At 41.2% G+C, this 19021-nt stretch overlaps 1 protein-coding gene across 1 annotated transcript; it reads left to right on the forward strand.

Moving 5' to 3' along the window:
• The first annotated feature begins 2216 nt into the window (after positions 1-2216).
• On the forward strand, positions 2217-14888 carry scn2b (sodium channel, voltage-gated, type II, beta). Its single transcript, XM_026364232.1, has 6 exons — positions 2217-2464; positions 8686-8846; positions 8956-9172; positions 9980-10172; positions 11094-11164; positions 11575-14888. The coding sequence occupies exons 1-5, from the start codon at positions 2380-2382 to the stop codon at positions 11101-11103; spliced, it is 666 nt and encodes a 221-aa protein (XP_026220017.1). The 5' UTR covers positions 2217-2379; the 3' UTR covers positions 11104-11164; positions 11575-14888.
• Positions 14889-19021: the final 4133 nt, after the last annotated feature.

The raw sequence follows: 19021 nt of genomic DNA on the forward strand, positions 1-19021 counted from the left end.
AATCAAGCGCTGGATTGGCTGAAGCAAACCACCCACGCTTGGTTGTTTCGGCTCTGAGGCCAAGGTCAGCTCGCTCATCAGCCCCAAATTAGACTCCACAGAAACGAAGACTAATGGGGAGTTTGGTTGCTTAAATTTAAGCAGATAAACTATAAATAATATCACATAAACCAGGAAGTGTGGACTATAAAGCAGAGTAGAATCTGTTTACAATGTATGTTCAGATGTTTTAAGCCTAATATAAAACATACTGGCTGCGTCGTCAGGCATTCAGGTAAAGAAGGAGCTGTATTTTCAGCCTGCTGTGAAAAGACTAAATGGCTCGAGTGTGTTACAAAGCAGAAGAATCAATTGTTTTTCCAGCTGCCAGGTTCAGTGGACTTGCATGGTTGGCAATGATTTACTGGCTTGAATGGATTAATAATCAAAACATCTTTGGCCAGCCTTTGAGTAGCTTACTGTGTGTTAATCAGCGATGGCCTGGAGATGCCTCCTCAGCCTCATGTTCCTCATTAACTCAAATCTGAACCCAAGTTCTTCATTTAAAGCGTAACAACTGTGAGTCAGTTGATTATTCTGGCTCATAGCTGTTATCAGAAGTAACTAAAAAGAAAAGTGGAAACGAGTCACTTCGACTGAATCAAGAAGAAAAATCCGGTAACGAAACGCCGCAATCTGCTGAGGAGTCGAAATCTTTGAATCCTGAAAAGGAAACAAACTGTTAGTACAGCAATTAAAACAACAGGCAAAATAAAAAAAACCCCACAATTAAATCACTTTCAAACACAAGAAGCCTTACAGGTCGATTACTAATGAACTGACCTCTTACTTACTGATTGTCTCTATAAGATCAGCAACAGTCAGGACAGCAGGGATGCACAATGCTCCTGCTGCCTAGCAACAAAGGAGCACCCTTTATAGTAACATTTCTTCTTTCTGGAGAGAGAGAGAGAGAGAGAGAGAGAGAGAGAGAGAGAGAGAGAGAGAGAAAGACACACACACACACACACACACACACACAGTGATGAACTCATCTGCTGCTCAGATCTACATTTTGACCTTTTTGTCTCTGAATGCTCCTTTTTGTGTTACAGATGTGTACTAGTGACTGCCCTCCACTGGTTGAACCTCTGTCAAGAGTCAGGAGTTTAGCTGCAATGTGGTTAGATTGTTGCAGCTGTGTATTTGTAGTTTTTAGCTATACAGCATATTTCAACGTTAGCCGCTTTTCAAGATGTCCACCACGCTGCCTCCACCTCAGAAGAGTCCTCTGTGGTGTTGATGCCTTGTGATTTTCTCTGACCAAGGGACGTCATACTGAACAGCTCCTTCCTCCTCACCCTGTCCCCCTCTCAGCCCCATGGTGGGATGGAGTTTGCCTCAGACCAGAGAGAATAAGAGATTGTTGTGCTGTTTCCAGCACATATGACCCCGTACATGCAGGCAGCGTATTACGATCCATACTTCTCCAGCCTAACAGTGTGTGCAGTGCCTGTACCTGAAGGTAGGAACATAAACATGTGCCTCACATGTTGAAATGATATAGATAATGATACATGGTAGTCAGCAATGTTGTTAAACTAAGAAACAGGCAACCAGCAAACCCACAGCATCTACATCCTGTCTACCTCTAATGGCTTAATGTTTTCTAACCCCTCTCCTCACTCCATCCTCTCCATCTCCTCTAGTCTTAACATAATGCCTCCTCCATCCTTCACTCTTCCTTTTTTTTCCCCCTCTCCTCTCCTCTTTCCTCCACCCTGACATCACCCATTTACTGCTCTGCTCCAACAGGAATCAGTCTTCTTCTGCACCTGTTTGTGAGCATCCACTCTTTGCCTCCAGTGAGAGCGAAAGCAGGTCCTACCAGTTAGTGTTTGCCTCTTTTATTTCCCAGTATCCTCTCTTCCTGCTCCCACCCTGGAAAAGATGGGAGGGATGGAGGATTAAAGGAAGGAGGCTGGGATGGAGCCTGCTTAATTTTTTGTTTGTCTGCACGGCAGCGCTGCTCTCAGCAGGAACTCATCACTGTGTGTGTGTGTGTGTGTGTGTGTGTGTGTGTGTGTGTGTGTGTGTGTGTGTGTTTCCCAGCTTTCCAATCCTTCCACGGCTCTCTGTTTCAACCCCCCCCCCCCCCCCCCCCCCCCCCTCCCCTTCTTCCACCTCTTACGCACCGACATCCATCAGATCCACCACCGCACAGGGCTACAGACACTGCCAGCCATGTCCTGCCTCTACAACAAAACATACTCTTTTTAGCATTTTAACGCAACCAAGAGCAGATTTCCTGCTGCTTTTTATTACTATTATTATTATTATTATTATCTCCCCGTGTATTTAAAACATTTTTTTTTTTTTTGTAAACAAGAAGAGGAGAACATGTCTTCCCCCGCCGCGCAGGAGAGACGAGATGGCGTTCAGCTGATGAGCGCGGTGCTGCTGCTGCTGCTCCTCTCTCTCTCCGGTAAGAGACAAACACCGATCGATGCTGTGATACACTGATACGACAATCAACAGTCCGATAAGATGATGGCCCCCCACGCACGCTGCTCCCATCCTTTGGACCATTTGCCTCATGCGTGTGTTTGTGTTTGTGTTTGTGAGAGGAGAGATGAGGAGAGGGGATGGTGGTGGAGGTGGAGGGGGTGGTGAGATGATGGGTGTAATGCCAGCAAATGTCTGTTAATTGTTAGGGCAGCATGCTCGCGGCCTGACAACATCATCCCTTCAAACAACACAGTCCACTTTAAGCAGGAGAGAGATTTCCAATCAGATGCTCCAGTGGTGACATGTCTTATTTGTGCTCATGCCTCCATTCAGCCTCTGTTGACAGCTAAGTTAGTGCCCCGGTGGATCACAGCCCTTAAACAGGATTATGATGCACTATATAAAAATAAACATTGGCTTAGTGTGCACACAGACTGATAGAAGCGGGCTTTTAATAAGGTGCTAACAAGCTGCCGTTTATATTTATAGGCTCCATATTCAGACTTATAAACCAACATATCGGCTATGAAAGCTCTGTGGCCGGCATGAAACTGGGCCCCACATGTGAACGAGGTGATGTGGCAGCCTCCAATCAAAAGGTCAACACACACACTACCACACACTGTAGTCTGAACACAGTCAATGCTCTCCAGCAGATTTACAAACGAAAGCCAGTTGCAAAAGCTGTAACGTGCAAAGCGCATCAGAAGATTTGCACGTTACAGTTGTTGAAGAGGGAAATCGAGGAGCCACTGTGTCTCTTTTGCCCATTTTGACATCACCACTTTATTCCAGCCCAACGAGGAAATAACAGCTGGGGTATGAAAGATCAAAGAGACAGATGCATAAAGATTTATGAACTCTCACGTCCTCTGATTGGTCGTGTGTATTTTTGGGGATCTTGTTTTTTTCTACTGGGTCTTTGTATTCAAGCCAAGTTGATAATATTAACCAAGGCAGGAAACATGATATTACGTCATCGGGCAGGGAGAGATGATACCTCATCATTCATGGCTTAAACCAGCGGTGGATTAGCCAAAGAGAGAGCAGTGTTCTTTTCTCTTTCTCTTTCTCATCTCAGTGTAGCTTGGGACAAGTAATCTTAGACTACATCTGGTGTTGTGGCCTAATTCCTTGAGGTGTCGTCATTATTAAGCTAATATTTCAGTGGGGACATATGTGGGGTTTACAAGTTATAAAATGTTTGATTTAGACTTTGGTGGTGACAGTCGACTCAGAAGGAGGTTCTATCAAGTGCTGAGGGTTTGAAAAAGTATCAGAGCTCTCACTGAAGCAGCGAAAAGCATCGTCAGCTGCAGCACAACAATCTCTTATTCTCTCTGGTCTGAGGCAAACTCCATCCACCATGGGGCTGAGAGGGGGACAGGGTGAGGAGGAAGGAGCTGTTCAGTATGACGTCCCTTGGTCAGAGAAAATCACAAGGCATCAACACCGCAGAGGACTCTTCTGAGGTGGAGGCAGCGTGGTGGACATCTTGAAAAGCGGCTAACGTTGAAATATGCTGTATAGCTAAAAACTACAAATACACAGCTGCAACAATCTAACCACATTGCAGCTAAACTCCTGACTCTTGACAGAGGTTCAACCAGTGGAGGGCAGTCACTAGTACACATCTGTAACACAAAAAGGAGCATTCAGAGACAAAAAGGTCAAAATGTAGATCTGAGCAGCAGATGAGTTCATCACTGTGTGTGTGTGTGTGTGTGTGTGTTGTGTGTGTTGTGTGTGTGTGTGTGTCTCTTTCTCTCTCTCTGTCTCTCTTTCTCTCTCTCTCTCTCTCTGTGTCTCTCTCTCTCTCTCTCTCTCTGTCTCTCTCTCTCTCCAGAAAGAAGAAATGTTACTATAAAGGGTGCTCCTTTGTTGCTAGGCAGCATTTGGATTAGCCAAAGAGAGAGCAGTGTTCTTTTCTTTAAGGGAGGCAACAAAGGGGTCGAATCAGAAAAAATGTATGAGGAATATTTAGGTCAATTTAATTTTAATCCAGATTTATTTCAAAACCAAACTGAGGCACTGAGGAAGTATCAACCCAGTTGGTACCAGTGCAGCGGAGTTGAATATTGTCTCCAGGTTTTCCTTCTATCTTTTTACCTCATCAAATGTTCAGTCACTGTGTCAGTGACTCGCACATGACACAGGAGAACCCATACCAGTGTATTTTTAAATGGTACCGGCACCCTTTGCTTTTTCCTCCTATGCCAACTGAAAACAGATAGGCCTACTGAAAAGTTCACTGTTGCTGGGGGAGCTTGTTGCACGGAGATGCTACTAAACTACAGTCGCTCCTTTCTTTCAACAGAAACACTCCTATTCTCAAACGTCTCACCGTATCAGTCAGCCGAAACTTTCATTTAAGATGTAAATGTGTTCATATTTATCCACACTAACACACACAATGACCTGGTTTGTGGAAGCAACAAGGTTGTACCCACCGAACAAGTCATGCTGTTGAATTAAGATGGGAAAACACCGTACTGCTGTTTATAGTACTACACTTCGAGCTTTTCATTTGTTGTGTCCTGTCTTGCAGAAGAACAGCAACCGAAGTCTAGCTTGACCTTAAATCTGGCAGAGAAACAACAAATTTCTGCAGTTTTCCAATAATATTTATTTTGCAAATAATCCTGCAGTTACCACAGAGAGACACAAGAGGGCGGTAACACATCAACTGTAAATACACTGGCATGACCTTCAGGCACCACAACACAGTGAACAGACGAACCTCTGAAAAATCCTGCATCATAACTACTGTGAACAATCGATTTGTAGCAGAGAAACGTATTTCCACACAGGTAAAGAGGTGCAATAGTTAAAACACTTGTCAAGTAAACAGGACATCCTCGATCTCAGTTCAAATCTTCTTTTTGTCTTTAAAAACAAAGGCCTGATTTTGGATGATATTATCCATCAAACACTGCAAGATACCAGATAATGCAGCAAATTATTGCTGGTTAGTAAAAGTAAAGAGTTAAACATAAGTCAGCAGTCCTGCAAAATAGTATATTACTCTTTGTAACAGTAGTTTCAGTGAAACCTAATTAAAGATTAATACTGATACTACGCCTGCTTTATACAGCTGATAATGTTTAACACTGCAGCCATGCAGAGACCTTTGGGTAGTTTATGCCCATCTGTATACTTGCCTACTTCTGTGTTTTCCTCGGGGTGTAGACAGTCATACATCTGCTGCAGAGTCCACTCAGACCCTTGAAGTGATTTCTGAGTGTTTAAATGTACTGTGTTTTAAAGCAGCCAGACTTTATGGCTCTACTTTAAGTAGAACCAACTGTAAAAAAAAAGGATAAAACTGCAAAGACAGGAACAGACAGTACCTTTCAGCTTATATTAAGTCCTGTTAGTTTTTTTTTTTTTTTACAGTTGATATTTACTAGTGATCGTAGCTCCTTTTGGTCTTATTAAACCTAAAGCACTCCACTGAAATAAGCAGTGTAAAGGCAAAATGCACTGTCTCAGTGCTCCTGTGATTTTTTTATCCTACATGTAGCGGTTTTCACACTAACATTACCAATGATGCCACTTTTTGAATCGTGTATCACAGTGATCTCTGCCTCATTTCTTTCTTTATTTTATTTTTTTTTTTTTGTTTGTGAGCTCTAGTGACATCTGACAGAAGTGCTGCAGTGTGTGCAATGCAGTGTGATTTTCTCCACAGCAGGGGGCACTAGAGATAAACATGCCACTACATAACACAACTAAACTGCTTGACTGCACAGGCACCATTCTGGGGTCAGCACGTCATTCATTCACTGAACGTTCATAGGCTTTAGGGGTTTTATAATAATATATTTTTGAACATAACCAATAACATTTATATAACATAATAGTCAGTTGATAATGCCTACACACTAATTATACTTATCCTAGACAGAGAGAGTACATCTGGTGGTGTGTTCAGATGCCTGTAGTGTAACTTGAGGAATGAATCTTGAATATTATCAAATAGGTTAAATATCAAGTCAGTCTAACACCTTTAATTTTCTGGTGGCATAAAGAAACAATCAGCTCGTCGTCAGCAGTCACTATCCTGTCAATATCTCAGTGTAGCTTGGGACAAGTAATCTTAGACTTCATCTGGTGTTGTGGCCTAATTCCTTGAGGTGTCGTCATTATTAAGCTAATATTTCAGTGGGGACATATGTGGGATTTACAAGTTATAAAATGTTTGATTTAGACTTTGGTGATGACAGTCGACTCAGAAGGAGGTTCTATCAAGTGCTGAGGGTTTGAAAAAGTATCAGAGCTCTCACTGAAGCAGCGAAAAGCATCGTCAGCTGACCTTTAGGATACAGAAGATGTCATATAGTGTAGCTCAGGCTTACATAGATAACTTGTTTTAAAAACCGGATGAAGGAGCATACCCATTGATAACCACTGAAGTGTCAGACCACTCAGCATGACTTACACAATTACATTTTAGACCCAGTCAGAACCATCTTCAACACTTTTAGGGATCGTACCACTCCTAGTCCTGGTTAATGATCATAATAGAAATTAAGCTTTAAGTCTAAAATGCAATATTTGCCCTTAAAGATGTTTTAGAACTTTTAGAAGAGACAAAGGAAGCTGCTAGTGGTCTTGTCACGTTGAGTCCTGACTCTTAGATTTAAAAGAATTGAACACTAATGTCTGTACTTGCTTTCACAGACAGACAGATTTCCCTTTTACAATTCCCCTCTATTAAACAATTCCCTTCTTAATAGGTTCTTTGAAATTGGAAAATCAAAATTGAAATTTTTATCACCATCCAGCTCTGCTGTGAAAATTATTATGTGCATAAGTAAAACCTCATGACAAGGTGCAAGGTGGACCTGCGTTACCTTTTTTCTGCATTGACCTTGTGAGAGAAGGGGACAGTGGAGCAGAACAGAAGGGAGAGAAGTGCACACAGTGCAGGAAAGTGCAAATCGGGAGAAACAGAAACACTGTCATTTTTTTTTTAAGTCGAACGCTGACGCGGGACAGAAGGGGTACTACGAAACGAGTGGGAGAGGAGGTGAGAGAGCTGGACAAAGATGGAAAAGGAAAGAGGGAGGGGCAGAGAGAGGGAGGCTGCTTCACTGCAGTATTTCATCTGTTAGCAAGTCTCTGTCTCTCCGTCTCTGCATCTGCCTCGCTTTCTCACTAGCCACAGGACTGCTGAGTCAGCAGTAGCAGGAGTCTGTATCAGACCGTCTCTCACACCGTATATATTTATGTATCACTTGTAGTAGCAAAGACACAAATGTGTACAGTACACATGTCAGTATGCGAGAATACTTAGGGTACTGCTTACAGTACACATCTCATAGGATGAATGGGTGTGTGTGTGTGTATGTGCGTGTGTGTTCAGAAAACAGAGAGAGCAACATAGTGTGATGCAGCACAAGAAACTTGACTGTGGTGAACTGAATGCATGGGAAATTGTGTGTGTGTGTGTGTGTGTGTGTGTGTTTGTAAATTATACATATGGACGATGGGTGGAAATGTACAAAGTGCTTGTGGGTGTACGTGTGTGTGTGTGTGTGTGTGTGTGTGTGTGTGTGGTGCAGAGAGGCAGGCCTGTGGAGTGGTGCAGCAGCAGTGGGAAGGGAGCCAGAAACACCCGACTGCAGAGGAGGGAATGGTGCAGAGTCCCATCTCACACACACACACACACACACACTGAGACAGAGGCACAGATTCTGTCTGGGGAGTGTGAGCCCATGCTGAGCCATAATGTTAAACTTTAGGAAACTAAACAGTACTTCATTTCATTTCGAGACATATTATACATTTGCCTTTTATTTAAAAACTTCTCCAAGTGTCTTCTTGTGGCCAGAATCTCGCCTGAAAAGATGTTTAACTCTCAGCAAAGAAGAATATAGTTGTTGTGGGAACTTGTGTGAAGCCTGATAAACGTGTGAACTGTCCAGGAATTGTTACGTGTTGTAACATGTGAACAATAAAAGGCATATTACAGTCTGTACTATCAGTTGAGGAATTCACATGAGATGACAGCACATTTCAAATGGAGCACAGAAGAAGAGTCCGCAGTTGCACGAGGAAACTCGAGCCCGCGTTTAGACGTGAAGGCTTAACACATCTTACTTTGCACACAAGAGTGAGGTTACATACTGAATATATCTTATCTCCATTTGCTGTTGGTACTATTATTATGACAACTATTGTTTTTATTTACAGGTTGTTACAGCATGGATGTACTTGTGCCCGGTAACATTAATGCATTGAATGGATCAACTATCAAAATCCCATGCACGTTCACTTCCTGCTATAAGATGGATACAACTAAGTTTTCCATGAACTGGACCTATCAAGAATCACTCAACGATACAGAGGAGCTGGTAAAATGACTACATTAGTCTTTGCATGTTTAACCAACCTAAATCCTTTGAGCACATACAGTATATCCACTTATAAATGCTTTCTGTCTCTCTCTCTCTCCATTCATAGCTTATGACATACTATAGGAAAAAAGGAATGGTGCCTGTACGCTCAGAGCGCTTTGGAGAGAGGGTCACATTTGTTGGGAACCTGGAAAAGAATGATTTGTCAATCACCCTATCAGATGTTCAGGTGGAGGATGTGGGGATTTACAACTGCTATGTGAGAAATCCCCCAGACCGCATCCAGGGACACGGTGTCATACAGCTCAATGTTGTCACAGAACGTAAGATACTAAGTTTACCTTCTGAAGATAATAGATTAGAAAACAGCAACTGGCTATAAATCCTCTCTCTGGACGCACAGACAGAGTGAGGTTCTTTTCAATCTGAGTCTAAATCAGGCGTTGATATCACCTGCCTCAAACTGAGTGGGCCACATTCACCGGCCACTCTTAAGAAGAAGTTTCTCCTTAAAACCCCTCTACATGTTTTCATTGTTCTTGGGTGGGGACAAAATTGATGCACCCTCAAGAGCTTACATACATTTCAGTGCTGACATGTTTGTGCAGAGTCACTGGTTAATACATTTTAGTTGACTCTATAGTTTTATAATATTATAGGATTTAAATGATCATATTATCATATATACATATAGACCGTTCCTCTGCAAGTCAGTTAAACTACAGGGACATCCATCTGTCCAGGAAGCACGAGTGATTGTGAATCCGTTTCACTTCCTTTGTTGCAAATGAAAGTGAGGCGTGAGGTGTTATTCCATTTCAGTTGCTTGTATTATGCAGTGAATCAACATTATACAGTGATCAGATACAACATAATCTGCATGTGTTTCCCAGAGCATGAGGCCCTGCTGGTGATGAGTCAGCGTTTTACTTATTAATGACCAACAAGAGGTTAAACTTAGTCCCTCAGCCTTTCTCACGCACACACAGATCCTCATATTTGACATTGGCTAACTCAGCAGCACTTTCCTCCTTTCCACTCTGTTTAATCAGCCTGTTAGGGCTTTTAGCCAACATTGCACTTGTCTCCATCCTCTGTCTACAACGTATTTAACCGTCTCGTCTCCTCAGTTACCCCTCCGAGGGATTCCACCATTGCAGTAGCCATTGGGGCATCAGTGGGCGGAGCATTAGCTCTGCTGATCCTCTCCATGGTGGTGGTAAAATGTCTTCGTCGACACCGGACACAGGAGCTGATTTCAGAGGAGAAGATGGAGGAGGAGGGAAAACTGGAGGCTGAAGGTGTGGCGGAGGAGGAAACCAAGTAAGAGGTCTCACCATAACACAGTCAGAAACTACCGGCAGCTTCAAGATCAAAAGCAGTGAATGGTGTACTCTGCTTGTTTAAGTGGTATATGCTAATTCTTAATGGCACAGTAGTACTAATAAGCCATTTATAAGCAACATGGTGTTCCAGTTCTGGCATCTCCCACCAGCCAGAATAGACATATACCCTGCAGTATTTTATCATATCATCTGGCATGTGTCAGTCAAGCAACATGCCACTGAGCTCACACACAGATCACATTTTATGAGAAATACAGAAAACAGAAATACAGAAAACCATGAAATTCCTAAAGGTTCACATACTTTTTCTTGTCACTCCCTGCAACCGTCATTATTTTGTACTATAACTTTAGCAATGACTTTTACATATTGCTCATTCATCAGTTGCCTATAGCAGTAAGAAATGCTTGTGGATGTGGTGGACAGGGGGCCATAGCAGATGTCAGTGGGATGACACCAGTATTTTTATCCTTGTTAACCACCCTCACTCTCAAAACCCTAAATTCAACAGTGGGGCTCAGTTTGTCAGAATGAACTAGTCAGTGGTACACATATCAGAAATCTAAACACATAAATACTCTTATTCTCAAAACCACCTCATGCTCCCATGCAGCATAATGAAACACTGGTCCATTGCCAAGCAAAACATATGTTTAGCCTATTCTATTACAGACGTACACCAAAGGTTTTATCTGGTTATATTGTGGTACATAAAACATCTTTAGTCCAAAAACACCCAGCTCAGACATCCTGTAACGATGGATATAACTTAAGCTCTTAAACTGCCATAACTGCTTCTCTCCTAACTGGAATACAAACCTTAAATAAAGTGGATTACAAACCTTTGTTGAGCTGAAGCAAAGCTGTTGTCATGAACCTCCTTATCTTAAATTTCTAGACAACCATAGCTGGGTCATCTGACTGAACCAGCGGCAAGTGGAGTTCTCGCTCCCCCCAACGCCTCCTCTGGTAAACACATGCTTATTTAATCCAGTCTGGAAAGTGTCTGTAATAACGTTTAGCTGACATGTAACTAACATGTTTATCGCAGTACCAGCCAAAGTTAAGCCAATATGTTGTGACTGTGCTCTCTTTGCATGCTACATTTAGCGTTAAGAATTGCACTTTAATCAATTAAGTTGGAAATTCTCCCTCTACCAAAAGACAAATGTGGCTGTGCATTAAATTTAGAAGTGCTAAGTTTGTAAACCACATGTCTGTGCAAGTGCACAATGTTCTTTGTGTGTATTATGACCCAGATCTCTACAGCCGCTGCTTTGTCTCTAGAGAATTTTATTTACTGGGACATCTACCAAGCATAGTACTCGTTTAGGTCAAAACAATTTTGGTCATTGTTTCTTTTGTGTCTTTTCTTTCAGACACGAGTACCCCCTCCCCCTCCTGAAGTAATCACTGCTTGAATCACTGATCACTGATACTTCCATCCCTTCTGCATGTGTGTATGTGTGTGTGCCAGTGCACTAAAGTGCGCATCTTAATTTCTGTTTGTATATATATAGATATATGTGTGTGTGTGTGTGTGTGTGTGTGTGCCTGTGTGTGTGTGTTTCTATATTTCTGTGTGTGATTCTTCCTTGAAAGAAGCCTGAGAACAATTTATTGCAACTTAAACATTTTACTTTAATCATAGATGCAAGTCAACAACGACTGCAGCAGCAGCAATAGCAAATACTGTCGTATCATTGTAATTGATTGTGTTTTCATTGCACACTATGTGGCAGAATGGGGCTGGGCGGTATGACCTAAATTTTATACCAAAAGATATTTTGACTATGGAACTGTACCAATATTATACAATCAATTTTCTAATTTCTGCTCTCATAATTTAATGGGATTGAATTAAACTTTAATATAATTTCAATTTCAGGCGATTGCTTTGAGGCTAAATACTTCATTGCTTAAGGTCCATTATCAATGTACCATTAATAAACTTAATAGTGATTGTTGAAGGCGCAGGCAGCGCTTCATACTTGGAAGTTAAAAGCCTATAAACCACTGCAGAGCAGATGTTGCATGATGGGAAATTGTGCCATGTTACTCCACTATGTCACAACAAATACAGTCCAGTTTGGGGATTTTGACTTGGTTGAGATGTTTTGGTTTAACATACTGCAAATGAATTTGCCTTTTGAGCCACATTTGAACACAGATGTGGAGTTAGTGCATGTAGAGTCGCTTTCCACAGCTCGCCTTTGCCAAATGATATCTACATTTCTAGATGTGTACTTATGTCTGAGCTGGGGAGCACTCTCAAACATTCCTTAAGCCTGCGGAGGTTTCTTTGGCAGTCAGTCTATATAGTCTACAGATGCAGTAATTGCTCTCCAATGAAAGAAATGGTCAAATGGATGGTGTGCATAGGTCCTCAGAAGTTCCCACAATGCTACACAAAAACGTGGGCATGTAACTTTCTACTAACAGTTGAAAGCTATAATAGATGCTGTTTCAGCAGTAGACGTTACAGTCCCAGCATTTCCTCTGTCAGTAATGCTAATTAACTGTGGTTTCTAAGTATCTGAAATTTCCAATCACTGCTCACAAAATAATACGCTGTTAAACGTCCACTATATAGGGAATAGTGAACGAATGAACAAGGGAGCAATTTCAGACGGCTAATGTGACAATGAGCCGGCATGCACAATAATTAACTTTACTTTTATTAGTTACCCATGTACTGTTTCTGCTGTGACAAGTAATGTCTTCTGTGAAAAAAGGGAGGTGAATCAACATGTTTTCCAGTGATCTCTTTCTTTTTTGGTCCTGACTCTGTCTTCTGCTTTTCTTCTTCACCCATTAGAAGGTGATTTCTTTGTGTGTGAATGTAAAAGAAAGTGTTCGCCTCATGTTTTTACATGACATAAATGGACAACCCCACTGGTTAACATGCTCTAAGTGCCATGAGCAATTCAAGTGACTTTACATTTAAATTTTTATTCTATGCTAATATAGCCAAATCTTTATATTTCTATTATACAGGTTACAACATCCACCCCAATGGGCACCTGTACGTCCAGCTTGACCTTGTATAGAACTATAGTGTAGTGCCTGCTTACAGTAAATTTAGTGGCAGGCACAGATTTCACTTAAAATGAGTTATTTAGTGTTAGACCACACAAAACACACCTTATTTGTGGCTGCAACACATCACACAATCACTTGCACATACTGCATAGGAAACCCAGTCACAGTGTTGAGCTCTCCTTTCAGAATTCTTCTCCGTAACACAAATAAAGTGAGCCCTGGACGAGGAGTATGTGCATGGAGATGAAGCAAGTAAAGCAACATGTGAAAGATAATTCAAAGTGACTGTCCAATCACATAGTTCATTTTGTTTGTGGCAGCATTCACTTTTGAGCAATTCTCTTTTACTAGAACTACGCTCTAAGACATATCTAAATATGGAGAGGTGCTGTCAAAGCCTCCTGTATCTTACAGTAAGACTCACCCTCTTAACCAGTCACAGAATTTCAAATATTTCTGCTTGATTAGTAACTTTTGGAGCATTCTCATTTATCATTATAAGGCTGACTACCTGAATCGCTGGAGCATGGCAGTGTAGCAAAGCACAGCAGAACAGGGAGAGCCGGGGAGCTGGGCGTAGCAGCGTGGAATGATTTCTAGTCTCATGGTAGTGCTAGCTTAACTTGCATATTATAGCTTTAATATTTATTGTGAAATTTAAAAAACATTGCCTAATCAGAGACCCAACATACAGACTGTAACCCTTAACACGTCCCACATTGCACAAAGATAAGAGTTGAGTTCCACTAAAGGCGTATGTAGGAAATTATACCAAATAAGAAAATATATTCAATCAAATAAAACTATATTAAACTGATAAAATATAAGATATTTAGATTTATGAATGACATAGAATACATTACTGACTAATTGCTGGTACTTCAAAGCACAGTCATCCACTAAAACAGGTAAAATTGCCTCCTGGTCAATTATCAATAATCAACTAAACTAGCAATATTTCAGATCATGACAATACTTCCGTGTTTTGAGTATAATGCCAGCGTCAACAGGAACCATTTACTGGAAATCCGTTCGACATGAGCCATTGCATCTCAATGAAAATACTTAAGTGTGTATTTCAAAGCAAATAACATAGCGTTTACCATTTTTAAAAGTCATCATATCTCACAGCAGCTCAGCGTCAGAAGTAATGACTTTACCTCAAACGTGTAGATATTGTTTTGCACATTAAAACACTGGCGCATATTTCAGTGTAATCACAGTGGAGAAGCATGTCAATATAATGGATATGAGGAAGACATATAAATTGTGGCAATGTGTGGCAGAAACGTGGCATGGGAATTGTAAGGCAAAAATGGAAAATGTATTGGTCATGCTTTTATTTGTTTGGCGCACCATGAATGTAAAAAAAAAAAAAAAAAAAAAAGAGGCTTTACCACACTTTTATGTCCATTTTACATGTTCTAGCATGTGAGCTTTGTTAATATCTCAATGTGTTTGGATGTTTTAACTATGTTGTGATAACAGGTCTGCTCTGTCACAAATTCTGACGTCTCTATTTTTCCTATAATGTCTAAAGATGGTAACCTGTTTGTTCCAGGTACTGCAATGTGGTTAGTGCTTCCAAATCTAATGGCTGGGACAGTCCTGGTTTCTGACATTGTTAAACAAAAAAAAAAAAAAAAAAAAACTATTACTCAATTATGGTATTTTTAAATGGTTTTATTATTTCCAATTCTATCATTTAAGCTTTCCAACATCATTGCTAATGTATTGTGTGATTTACTAAGATATCAAAAAATGCATGTATTCACAGTTGTGAATGTGTTGCTCTGTGATGATCAGTAATGCTAAAGTAACGACACTGATGAATGGCCGCTTCACGTTTTGCTTCGTTGAAGTGATGATTTATCAGAATTTTAAAACGCCTATAAATGCACATGCTTATGTTATTTGTTTGGTTGGGAAAAGCCTAATGCTGTCACTTTTCCTAGAACAGTGCTGTCTGTGAATAATCACGCATGTTTAAATTTGTGTGATTGACCCATACGGTGATGACAGGTTAACATTTGGGGCAAATGTAGTTCCCTTTACAATGAAGACTTTGTTGGCAATGGGAAGACATGTTCTGAATGTTGTGTACAGTGGATTTCTCAATCAGACAACAATTCAACAAAAACATTATTATCATGTACTAGAAAAATCTGCAGTATGAGTGAGCATCACTGTTTCTCGCATCTGGCTTTGAATTTGCCCTGAATAGTTGCTTTTGCATCACTTTAAGTGTTAGTCACCAGCAAATGAATGCTTGCACTGTGCTGCCTCAGAACAAGCAGCCGTCATAACATTACAGTATGTATTTTAAATAAAAGTGGTTAGGAAAATAAAGCCATTTTCATTCTTTCTGCTTTATCGATCTGTCTATTTTCTATACCTGCTTAACCCGCTCAAGTTTGACTGGGACTTGCACCAATCTCAGCTTAGATTGGTCAAGAAGCCGCAAAACACCACTGCAGGCCACCGAGTATCATCTATTGAAATAGCCTTTTCAAAAACAGAGAGAACCAGCACAGATCCCTAACAGAGTCCCATGCTGACTGGTAGATTTAAAACCATCTCGCTGTAAGGTGATAGTGCTAATGACATCACTGGGCTTACTTTATTATAACCTCTATAATGTTTATAATAAGGCAGCTCAGGTATTGTATGTCCTGAGTAACCAGACTCAGGCCCATTAAGCCTGTCTTTACTTGAATTTCACCAGGGAGAACAACCTGGAGCTGCTTCACAAAGACATCAGGGGTGACTTTGTGAATGTAGACTATGTATTTTCAGCTTTTGCAGCCAAACAGGATTCATTATGGGTCAGAACTAGCAGAGCAACTATACACAGTATATGCTACTAAACAGGATTTTACAACTTTACAAATTATGGAGGTAGCAGATATTAGAATCAAATATTAGTAGAAACATTGCAAAACAATCTGTTGTTTGTAAGTGTATATATAACATAACATATTTAATGATCCACTGCAGTAATGTGTAACAGTTTTTGATGACCGCATGCTTTGTTTTCAATTTGGCAGAGATCTATACCCTGCATCCCCACTGCGTACGACACATAGGTGGCCTCACTGAAATAAATGATGGGCTCTGCATTTTATTTTAGGCAGTGCTCTTGTGTCACCTTCACTTTCATAAACCAAACAATTAAACTGAAAAGTGTGCCATAGCTGACATTGTACTATGGCTAGAATGCTCTTGATGGTACATGAATCAAGTCGTAGTAGCACAAGAAGAGAGATGTAAGAGACTAAATAGGTCTATTTAAACATTTTAATCACACACACACACACACACACACGTGGCATCTTTACCTTTATCATAGTTAAACCTTTTCCTCACCAACAGCCTTCCCAAACTTTTGTCAAGCTTACAAACAGCCAGTTTCAAACCACCGTCATACTGTCTAACTCCAAATCATGACATGACAACAGACAGCCCAACAAAACTATGTACGTCTTTCAACACAAAATCTCCACCAAGACATATCAGCACTTAAGTCTGTTACTTAGGTCTTTTAACTTCCAAAGCACATGTAAGATTGTGTGTGTGTGTGTCTATGAATCGCTGTGCCCTACAGACTTGCTCTTAACTTAGCCAGGACTCACCTTTTGATGGACACTGTTCCCCAGTGATGGAAGGATGGACGGAGACAGACATAACCACGAGGACAAAACAGACAAGCGAAAAGCCAGAAGAGAAAAGAGAGGAAAGGGACATAAAGACAAGCACAGACGAAAGAGCAGTTTTGAGCATGCAGTAACACGTAAATAAAAGAAAAAACAGAAACAAAAAAGAGGATGAATATTTGAGAAACAAGACGAACTGGCCCATTCAAGATGAAAAAGAAAAGGGAGAGGTACAGAGGGGCCCCACTAGTCCTCCTCGACTCAGGATGCTTTCTGAAATCCGCTCACTCACCGGCTGGTGCAAAGAGAGAGAGAGAGAGAGAGAGGGAAAGGCGGGAGAAAAGGGGGGTGGGGGTTGAGGGTGGAGTGTGGGGTGAGGGGAAGGTTAATCAAAGTGGAAGGTGAAAGCGAAGGTTGGAAGATGACAGAGGTATGAGAAGAGGAGCACGAGGGGCTGACAGCTCAGTGTCTAGTGTTCAGGTAGCCGAGTTCGGACCCGCTCAGCTGTGTGGTCTCACTGCAGCATTTCACTGCCTTGGCCGTCCCAGAAACAGATCCCTCACTCCCTCCCTCCCTCTGCCTCTCATCTCACCTCCCCCTTTGCCTCCTGTCGTCTCTCCTCCCTTGGCTCCTGTTGTCCCCCCCATCGTCTTTTCTTCTTCTCCCCTGTCCACTCTTCCCTACTTTTCCTCCTATACCTCTTTCCGTCTCCCTAAACTTCTCTCCCCTCTCTGATTCCTGACTTTCTCTTGTCTTGTTTTCTGCTCAGTGTAACGTCTCTGTTCATTTTTTATACACAGCATCCAAGGTCACCCTCTCCAGGAGCAGGTGTAAGTGCGTGTGCTCACATGTGACTTAGTATTAGTGAGCATATGCATATACGCATGTGCTCACATTTTTTTGTATGTTTGCGTGTGCTCTCTTCATATACACATGCATATGTTTGTTTTTGTATTGATGTACATGTCCCTTTTAGCGTAAAGTATTGCATATATTTCAGTATTTATCACTGACCATCATGCTAATATAACAGTATAATAGCTGTACTATGTACTGTACTGTACATCATGTAGGGGCTGGGAGGTGATCACAGAACAAGCTACAACGCTGATTGTGCCAAAACCTCAGAGAGCATAGAGTGATGCCAAACACATTGTACAGATCTGTGTTGCCAAGTGTCCAATTTAAGAAGACAGTTAGGTGTTGTAGTAAAAAGAAACATTAGAATACCTGCCAGAGTATCAATGGCATCTACACGAAGGTGCAGTATTAGAAAATACAGGTGACTAGTAAGGAAAGGATGCAGGCATCTAAGTACTCGACTGCCCCTCAACATATGGCCAAAATAGCAGTGACTCTCCTCTGAGGTGAGTTTGGACAACATCAAACACCTAAAGCAGTCAGAGACATACTGGATACACAACAGCCTCAACACTACAAGTTACCTAAGTCTAAATGAAGTACTTAACCTTTTCTCTTTTTTATGGTAGATCGAGTAACTGAAAAGTTTAAGGTGTGGTTATTTAATGATCCTCATCAGAGTTAAATAACGTCAGTGCATTTTCATCTTGTTTTTGGCCATATCTGTATATGTATATATGCGTATATCTGTCTGCATTTCATGTACTTGTGCACTTTCCTGTATATTATGAACTGCATGCCTGAATGTTGTATTTTTAGCTTAGTTACTAAAGTTTATGATGCACTTACACTTGACTAAACAAAGCACTTTGTTACTGCAGGGCTTCATAGGTGTGCTCTGGTTTCACTCAACTTGTTTATGCAATCAATAGAGGCCATACCCCACCCACATTGGAGGGCATTTATTTTCTTTGTGAAATGCATTCAAGTACTTTTTAGTTTTTATCAGCAATGGAAAAAATAGTTGATAAATGCACTAGCCTTTAATTTATTTGTGCCCTGCAGCCAGACAAACAGGACAAAGTGGCAGTGTAGTGGGTGGGCAGAGTCTGAAGTGACTGTGGTAGCTTTGTGTGGGACTACTCAAATGCATGGATACTTTTCTGTGAGATATGCAAAGAGGTTGTGTTGACACATGTTCCACACTACAGTAATAGGTAGCAGGGTTATACATGAGGTTTTAGTCAGTTTGGAGGTAATGAGCAGCACA

Source organism: Anabas testudineus, chromosome 13 (genome assembly GCF_900324465.2).
Source record: "Anabas testudineus chromosome 13, fAnaTes1.2, whole genome shotgun sequence".
NCBI lineage: Eukaryota > Metazoa > Chordata > Actinopteri > Anabantiformes > Anabantidae > Anabas > Anabas testudineus.